At 44.9% G+C, this 9,837-nt stretch overlaps 1 protein-coding gene across 2 annotated transcripts in view; it reads right to left on the bottom strand.

The window, feature by feature from the left end:
- Window positions 1-204: 204 nt before the first annotated feature.
- LOC149343229 (sodium-coupled monocarboxylate transporter 1-like) overlaps window positions 205-9,837 on the bottom strand; it is a 47,969-nt gene continuing 38,336 nt past the window's right edge. For both annotated transcript variants that reach the window (XM_089545776.1, XM_089545779.1), the window contains exon 17: window positions 205-667. In XM_089545776.1, coding sequence (XP_089401902.1) covers window positions 534-667 — 134 coding nt within the window. In that variant the 3' untranslated portion in view covers window positions 205-533. The remainder of the gene's footprint in view (window positions 668-9,837) is intronic.

Raw genomic sequence — 9,837 nt, 5'->3', positions numbered from 1 at the left:
TAAAATTGGAAAAATTCTTGCCAAAAGACGAATTCTGCCTTGAAGATTGTGACAAAGACTTCTGCATAATTCAACCCAGCGGCAGGTGTCATTCTAGAGCTAATCGTGGCCGCTTTTAAAAACAAACACCAGTCGAATGAGTGACGACCTCGGTCATTTACAATGAAATGGAAGAAAAGGGTGGAGGAAGGGGGGGGGGGGGGGGGAGGAATTGCTTTGGGCTATGAGGTTCTTGGCAGTGTTAAGGACCTGATTTTGACCCGGTTGACATGTGACCGCTTACAATGAAAATGAAAATTGGTGAAGAAAGGAAAAACGTGGTAACTGTCGCTACTCGGTGGACACCTCAGCCGCGCCGTAGGGTAAAGGATGATGGCGGTAATGAAAAAAATAAAAAAGGGGCAGCAGGTGGGGGCGGGGGGGGGGGGGGGTGCTCCGGAATAATTTCGATCACCTGGTGATATTTAGCCTGCACTGACACCGCACGGCACAACACGGTGAGGAAGGGAGAAGAAGAATAGGGTATGGTCTTTCTACAGCCTTGAACCGCCTCCGTTGTTGGCGCCCCGGTTACTCGAGTTTCTTCGACGTGGAGCTGGCAGCGAGAACGGGTTGTCCTGGCACACGACTCCAGTTGGGGACACCTCTGGGGCCGGAAGCACCGTTTCTGCGCGCAATAGGATAAACACAACGGTGCGTAAGACGCCGCAAACAATTTAGTCTATCGGTGGCAGCGCCAACGTCCCACGTGCAATACACAGTCCTTGTACTAGGTCTGATTTTGACAAGGTGCCGGAAAATATCCTCAGGTACTTTACACCTTCCTTGTTGCCCCTAAACATTAAGAACAGCTGACATCACACTGAACGACCACAAAAAAGCCCGTGAAAGATCACTCAGGAGCAGGGTGTCGAACCGGAACCGAACCTGAACGCGAAACCGGAACAGAACCCGAATTTTCGACCGGAACCGGAACCGAACTGAACCCATATCTTTTTCGCCATCTTGAAACTGATCCCAAACTGCAACGATTCAAAGGAACCGTTCCGAACCGGTTCGGGACTCGGTTCAGCCCCACTTCTTTTGGAACCCGGCATACTTTTTTTTTTTTCAGACAAAATGAGATGGTCTAGCGCCTAGATTTACCCACCCGTAGCTGTGTGCACTGGAAAGTGAGAAAATGGCACCCAGTATATGCGACAACAATTTATAGGAAGTTTGGTGTCTGGCAAGAAACCTAACTGACGCTTCTGTAATGTACTACTACCGATAATTCTAAGACTTGTACGTCAGGTTTATGGGAAATCTTGAGTTATTACTGCTTCCCTTTTACATTTTTGCGTAAGGTTTTAATCAAATATCTAGGACTGCTCTAAGTCAATAGACAACTACAGACACCAAATTTTTGCTTGCGTGCTTCCTTCTTTCAAATCATGCGTTAGACATTGGTATAATGGAGGACTTCGTGGTATTCGCCTATACGTAATAAATAAGTTATATTAGAATTTCTTCTTGACCCTCTTTCTGTTTCATGAACAGAACGGTGGCTGTGACGTGTAGAGGAATTTAGGTCGCGAGAGGTGCAGGGAAAATATGGCAATATAACTACTGATGCGTCGTTCGCTGCAATTCTAGATTTTAAGCAGGCTGATTGAGCGGTTGTATTACAGTTTTTCTGTACCTCATGTGAGAAAAAAGGATATAAAGAAACTTGAAATGATCCAAAGAAAAGCCGTCCGTTTCCTTTTTAACGCTTACCATAGCTCTATCTCGCCATCCGTTCTGATGTCTACGAAGAACATATCCACTCTAGTAAGGAGGAGAGCACTTGCAAGGCTTAAATTTCTGTACTCATTTTACTCTAGTCAATTTAATATTAATGCTGCTCCCTATATATCCCCCCGTTCTACACGACAGACACGCAATAGCCACAACCATAACCTTACCCCGTACTTTGCAGGCCCAAATATGTTCAAAGACTCATTTTTCCCCCGAACAATCACAACATGGAACTCACTGCCAGCAAATGTCTTTTCGGCTCAGGATGCCGCTGCTTTTGAAAAGAGTATCTTATTGTATGTGTAAACTTAATATCATTGCCCTCTGTTTGGTTTTCTTTTTTTTTTGTTGCCGGAACGCTGGATTTGCGTAGTGTTTGATATTATTTTTGCTTTTTGAATGTTGCCCCCCTGCTTGGTCTCTATGACTGCAGTATGTGTAAATAAATAAATAAATAAAAATGTTCAACTACACGTCACAGCCACCATTCAGTTGAAGAAACCGAAACAGCATGGGCTAATAAATTATATTCTGAATTATTTAGCGGCAGTAGGCGAATACCGCTCGGTGATTCATGTATTCTAATATCTAGGGTATCATTTTAAAGAAGTAAGCAGGCAATAAAATTAGGTGTCAGTAGTTCTTTAAGCACGGATTGAGAATACCTTCCATTTCTTGAAACCATTTACCAAAAATATACGAAATATTAGCGCGAGAACCTAACAACGTTGAGGTGGCGGTTTTTGAGAAAAGGAAATGGCGCAGTAACTGTCTCCCTTCTCGATGAATATCTCAAACAACAGGCCGTAAGGGAAGGAGGAAGGCGGGATTGAAAAAAGAAAGAGAGAAACACGTGCCATAGTTGAGGGCTGCGGAATAATGTCGACCACATTGGGATCCTTAACGTGTACTGACATCGCGCAGCACATGCGTGCCTTTTGCGTTTCGCCTACATCGAAACGCGGCCTCCGGGGCTGGGTTCGAACCTATGTACACCGAATAAGTAACCGAGTGCCCTAACCTCTCAGCCACCGCAGTGGGTAGTGCAACATTTATTTTTGTAAGCGTTCGTTGTCTCAGACAGCCCGTTCTAAATAAATTGCCTCACAATGGGTCAGTGGTGCAACAAAGAAAAAAAAAATGGCAGTGGCTTAGCTCTGGTTAAGCCTGGATATACAAGCGAAAAACTGCAGTTATGCTTTGTTTGACGTCATGGCTGTCGCAGTTCGCGCACAATGCATTGGGAGCACCACGATAACGGTATAGGCAAGCGCGTTATATAGCCCTCCTTACGCATGCGTAGTAACTGTGGTAAACAAGCGGTTGCAATGAGGTCAAACGGTTGTGAGGAGGCGGCGGCTGCGGCCACCTGCGCCGCTCGTGACGTCGCTGGGTTTCGCGCATGCGCAGCTGTGGCAAATCGCGGCTGTGGTGCGGGTAGTGAAGCTTTTCGCTTCAAAATGGCTCAATGGCTGTGTAGCTCGGTTGCTGATTCCAAGGTTGCGGGTTCGATCCTGGCCTCGAGAGCCGCATTTGGATGGCGGCGAAATGCAAAAACGGGAGTTCGCTGTCGCACGCCGAAAAACCCCAGCTGGTCTCTGCTAATCTGGAGTCCTCCCCTACACCGCCCATCCTAAAGCACCCATGTCTACTCGACACGTCAAATCCGAGGTATTACTACTATTATTACCAAAAGAAGGATGTATAAATTGGTGCAGCTTCTTTTTCTTTAGAATCCGAATATTGTTTTTTTTTTGCACGCGACATAAATAAGCAATTAAAGGCGGGCTCTTGGCAACGGTAGAGATATACTTATAAGAACAAAATTTAATACCGATTACAAAAAGAGGCAAAGCGGAAATGCATGCGCTCGCTGGCATGTGAAAGTGATTACGCCCAGAAAGATGCTTCTATCTTGTGCAGAACCTAATACGCGTTAGACCTAACTACGCAAATCGACCGTCAATTTTTATGATCTCTGCGTCTCCAGATAGCCAGATAGGATTTAATTCTTTTAATTTTTCTTCTCTCTTGCTCTTATGCCTCTGCCATCTTACACTTTTGTTTTATGTTTCATAAATTCTGCCACCATTAACTATTCTAGAACTTGATCATTTCCGCTAATTGCATTAGTGAGTTTCAACTCTGTCAGTATTTTTCCACCTCATCTGCAAAACTTGTGCGCCTATACTCATGTATTTCTGATGGGAGGTTCCCCTGAAATTTTTACTTGAGGATCTCCCACTGTACGAACTTTTTGTGCACGTCTAACTATTGCATTTCGTTTTAATAAACCTTCAAACAGCACATCTGCGCTCACATTGAATAGAAATGTTCTCACTGCGAGCGTACAGCTTGTCGGTTTATGCTACAGAACTCAAGGCGTCAATAGCACCCGAGCTATACGTCTCTCACATAACACGCGTTAGCACACCGTTAACCACAGCGCCCGCAACCGTTGCCACATCTTTCACGCGCCAATGCCGTGGGAGCTTCACGGTATGGATAGCGGGGGCAGAATATGGGCTTGGCTGGATGGCGGCTACGGCATACTAAAGCGTTCCATTATCACCTCAGGGTCATGAATTTCAGCCGCGTGATTTATTTATTTTATTTATTTAGTAAGGAACCCACAGCGCCGTGGCATTACAGTGGGGGGGGGGGGGGGGGGGTGCAATGTACAACAAAGCAGCACACATGACACCTCCGCTCGCAGGCAGAGTTACAAGCATAAAACTTTCACCATGTACATCTCACTTCAAAAGAACACATTACAATCGCATCACATCATTAAAGAACGAAAGAACGCATCATTTGATGTCACACTCACAACATCGCTCGGTAGTCTGTTCCATTCTCTAATGGTTTTCGGAAAGAAAGACATTTTAAACAATTCAGTTTTTGCCGTGAATTCGCGGACTTTAAAAACATGGTCAACACGGTTGGATCTATAAAAAGGCTCCTGCACATACCTTTCGCGTTCAACCCGAACAGTTGAATAATAAACAGCATGAAACAGCTTCAGACGCAACTTCTTTCGGCGCGTGTCAAGCAATTCCCAGTTGAGTGCATCCTTCGTACGCGATGCACTGTAACGAGCCCCGCGTGTGCCAGACACGAAACGAGAGGCAATGCTCTGCACCCTCTCCAACTTATCTTTATCTCTAGCAGTAGGCGGGTCCCAGACAGTGCACGCGTAGTCCAGAACCGACCTGACATAAGTCTTGAATAAAATGTCACGACATGACAGTGGAAAAGTGCTTGCATTTCGGCGAAGAAATCCCAAGTTTCTGCATGCTTTAGCAGAGATATAATCGACGTGACGGCGCCAGCTCAAATCAGGAGTAAAATAAACGCCTAGATATTTAAATTCGAATACCTGTTCTAACATTGTGTTCCTAATAACATATGAATACACATCAGGGTTTTTCTTTCTTGTAAACTTCATATGGACAGTCTTGGACAAATTCAAATTCATATTCCATTTAACGCACCACTCTGAGATTCTGTTCAAATCTTCTTGGAACATTTCCGCATCTCGATCACTAGTGACAACACTGTAAAGAACGCAGTCATCCGCAAATAACCGCATTTGAGATACTATTCCGTCACCAATGTCATTCACGTAGAGCAGGAACAATAGTGGTCCTAACACGGAGCCCTGGGGAACACCAGACACAACCTGCACTCTTTGAGACCCGGCGCCATTCATAACCACAAACTGCTGCCGTAAACATAGGTAATCTTTTACCCATGATATCACTTGAGGGCTAATATTGTAAAAAGACATTTTTTGAATTAGTAAAGAATGCGTCACGGTATCAAAGGCCTTTTTAAAGTCCAAAAACACGCAGTCCACGCTAAGTCGCCTGTCCAGTGCCTCAGCCAAATCGTGCGCAAATTCAGTCAGCTGCGTAGTACACGATAGGCCCCTTCGAAAACCATGCTGACGAGGATTAAACAATGAATGTGCGTCCATATGTGCTGCTATACTGGTGAACAAAATATGTTCGAGTATCTTGCACGCAACTGAAGTTAGAGATACCGGTCTATAATTTGATACAGTGTTGCGAGGGCCAGATTTGTAGATTGGCACAACACTTGCAATTTTCCAGTCATCTGGAAGGCAGGATTCTTCAAGCGATTTTTCAAAAATTATCTTTAAGTAGGGTGCAACCGACTCAGCACACAGTTTGTAGAATTTGTTTGGCAAGTCATCAGGACAACCAGCCTTAGCAATCTTCAGATTCTGCAACAGAGACTGTATACCGTTGATGCTGATCACAACATCATCCATAACACTCGCCACTGGCTGGAAACTCGGGGTATTCATATCGGCATGTTCGATTTCAGAGCTGAAAACAGAGCTGAAATATTTATTAAAGAACTCAGCTTTTTGTGCATCATCTTCAACAAAGGTGTCACCAGAAACAAGAGGTGGTATAGTTACAGAGTCTTTTCCATTTCTCTTTACATGTTTCCAAAATTCCTTTGGATTTTCTTTTAATTTCGTCTCCATTGAAATGCCAAACGAATTCTTTGCAGCTGCCACAGCAACTTTCATTCTTCCGGCAATTTCCTGAAGCTTGAACCAATTCTCACGCGTCGGATTTCCTTTAAATTTAACGTAAACACGTTGCCTTTTGCGCGTAATACTGCGTAGCTCCCGAGTAAACCATGGTTTGCTTTTACTCCTCCTCTTCGTTAATATCCATGCCGGAACAAAGCACTGCCTCAGTTCAAACATCTTATCCTTAAATCTAGACCATAGTTCAACCACTCCAGAGTTATCGGCATGCGTTTCAAAGATCATTCGGTACTTATTCAACTCTTCGTTTATCTCCCTTACGTTTGCTTTTTCATAGTTATATACTCGCCTATGTGCTGTACCAGCGCTCCTTACATGTTCAACTTTCATTTCACAAAGCACAGCACTGTGATCGCTTATTCCAGGTAGCACCTGAGTGGAATTGACGAATTCAGGTTGATTTGTGAACAACAAATCTAGGATGTGATCCCCACGTGTCGGTTCCAGAACAGTTTGACGCAATGCATAAAGTTCAACCAAGTTGATCAGTTCTTGGCAGGAGCGACTCGTAAAGGGCTGGAAGTGAGGTTGATGAGTCCAGTTAATGCTACGTAGATTGAAATCACCTCCGATCACCATAAAATCTGTTTGAATTGCGTCAACTGTCCCCGCCAGCTGCGCAAACACATCAACTGATGAATCAGGCGGGCGGTAGAACGAACACACAGTTATAACTTTGTTGTTATTAAGCATCAGTTTACACCATACAGCTTCACATTCATCGGCAACATTTATTTGGTAAGAAGAAATTGAAGCATCCACAAGAATAAATACACCTCCTCCATGCAAGTGTCTGTCCTTTCTATAACATTTAAAACGATCTGGGAATACTTCACCATCTGCAATTTCATTTGCTAACCATGATTCAGTGCCGAGAATAACGGACGGCTTCACCATATCAATTAGAGCTGCAAATTCATCAACCTTGTTTTTAATGCTACGGCAGTTAATTACGAGAAAGGAAATCAGCGTTGCATTACACCGACACCGTCACTCAACCGGTCCTACCTCCTTTGTAGCACTGGCCTTATCACCTACTATCGGTACGACCTCATTTGTATTATCATCAAACAAGTACTTCTCGCCGTTTATAATAAGAGTGTCATACCTGAGGCTGATCTTGTCGCCACTTTGTTCACGTGATTTTGCGAACTGCCATAGAAACTTTCTCTTTCTACGTACTTCCTCAGAAAAGTCCTCTGAAATACTGACATCACTTCCTTTCAATTTATAAGCCCTCTTTAAAACCTTCTGCTTGTCAGCGTATGAGGCGAAAATCGCTTTTAGAGGACGGTTGCTACCAGACTTGAATCTGCCTAACCTGTGAGCAATTTCTAGTTTTACGGATTGAACTCCTAATTTCGAATTACACACGTCAATTACGCATTCTACTGAGTCCTCATTTGACTCGTTTGGTTTTGTATCCTCGACACCAAAGAAAAGCAAATTGCAACGCCTCCTCTGGTTCTCCAGATGCTCAACCTTTGCCATTACTGAACTCAACATCCGCTGCTGATCTTCAAATCGTTTTTTCCATTCACCAACTGCACAGTTCATTTCATCAAGGCTCGCTATTCTTGACTCTATCGATGCGATACGGCTGCCGAGATCATGCATGGCTCTCTTACTTTCAACTTGGGTCAGTTCTATTGCACTCAACTTGGCCTAACTTGGCCTGTTGTCAAGCCCAAAGGCGCAGTCGACGCCATACGGCAGCCAGCGATTTCCGTCACGTGTAACAAAAACCAATGCTTTGCTCTCTCGCTGGGGAAAGTGCATGGTCGCTGTTTTTGCTGCGGGTGGCGCTCAGGCGATCTCTCGTCCGTACATGAGCTCTACGCTGTCCCCGCTTTCTCTAGACCTGCACTGTGAATGTGCTGTGACAGTAGCTCGATGAAGCGTTAGGCTCGCGCGCAAGCGCCTCGTTTTCCGGCATAGCCGCGCGCAGCCGAGCATAGAGAAAGCTCCCGCATAGATATGCGTACACAGTGTGCTGCGCAACATCCGTAAAACCAGGAGGTGCTCGAACTTTTTCCCTTGTGCCGTTTGCCTCCTTCTCAAAACAGTGACATACCCACACCGAGTAGCCATTGTGACGCACTGTTTGTATCAGTTTCATGAATACCCCGGTTGCTAAACGCGTGAAAGGCGTGATGGTTTCGCGGAGGAGGACGCTGTTTTGTGCTCGCCCAAGCCTCACGCGCCTCCAGAGACATTTGAAGTTAGCTTTACTAAAAAAAAACAACAAAGCTAAAGTATTCCAGACATCGTCAACTGCGTCGGAAGGAACGTGAGCATGTACAGTCTCAGCCGTAATGTTACAGACCACGCTTCGGCGATCACGGCTTTCCTACGGCTTCCCTGAAGAAAATTAGCACTTTATATACAGGGTGTCGCAGCTAACTAGGACCAAGATTTTTAAAAAAAACTAAGAGTTCTTAAGTACTATATTCACGTGGATGTCTTTAGGGTTTATCTAAAGTTGCAGTACCATTTTTCGCTCGTCTTATTTCAATAATTAGTAGAGATAAATAATTAACTTTTTAAATATAGCTTGAAAAGTTCGGACGTCAACAGGAAAGTTGAGGAGCTCCACAAATATTGTCCAACCCAAGCTCTTCCAACGGCATAGACTTGCCGTGGCCGTTTTTATTTGGGAAAAACGAAAGCCCGCGGAGTTTAAAAAATGCCGCATGACAGCGTGCTCCGTGCGACCGGATGCGCCGCGATTAAAGCGCTCTAATCCGTGCTTTATAAAAAGCATCACACGCTTCGCGCCTTTCATGCTGCCCAAGACAGAACTTCACGTGGTGCTTGGTTCCAAGATAAGCGCCAGTGGGTACGGGCGGCAGTTGAAAGAAAGCGCTTAGTGGAAATCAGCAAGGAACTGAGAACAGCGGGGCGCAAGAAATTTTTTCAACGGGATGGGCGGAAAAGTAGGATAGGGGCTTGAGGGTAGAGCAGTAACTGTTTTAGGGGTTCCGAAGGCACTCGAAAAGAGCGAGTAATGGGGGCAGTTTTCGAAGCCTAAACCGGAACTATGCAGTGAGGACCTCTGTGCTGAGCATAAAAGGGGGCTGGAGGACCCAGACGCCAGAAATGAAACGACCCACTGAAAGATAATGAACGAAATCGTGAAGGAAATCAGAGAACGAAGCATAAGATCAGCATTATAGCTTACATAAATATGCATGGAAGAAGCGCGCCAGCAAAGTGGCTTGAAATAAACCAAGAGACAGAAGCAGCGAGTATAGCAAATTATGGTTCATAGAAGCGCACCTTAGGGACCTCGAAGGAGCTCCGCTATAGTTGAGAAGGTTGCAATAGGCAGGCTGCAGATTGAAAAGGCAGAGGAGTAGGAATGTTGGTTTGGCATGGGCTCACTTGGCAAAGAGTAAATAACAATGTGAGGAGCATGCACGTGTTAAATGTAATAACACAGGCAAAGAAGTACAGTTAGCAGCAGTAGT

This window comes from Amblyomma mixtum, chromosome 5, assembly GCF_055824585.1.
Source record: "Amblyomma mixtum isolate Tamu chromosome 5, ASM5582458v1, whole genome shotgun sequence".
In the NCBI taxonomy this organism is placed as follows: Eukaryota; Metazoa; Arthropoda; class Arachnida; order Ixodida; family Ixodidae; genus Amblyomma; species Amblyomma mixtum.
This window is presented reverse-complemented; position numbering and strand designations above follow the sequence as displayed.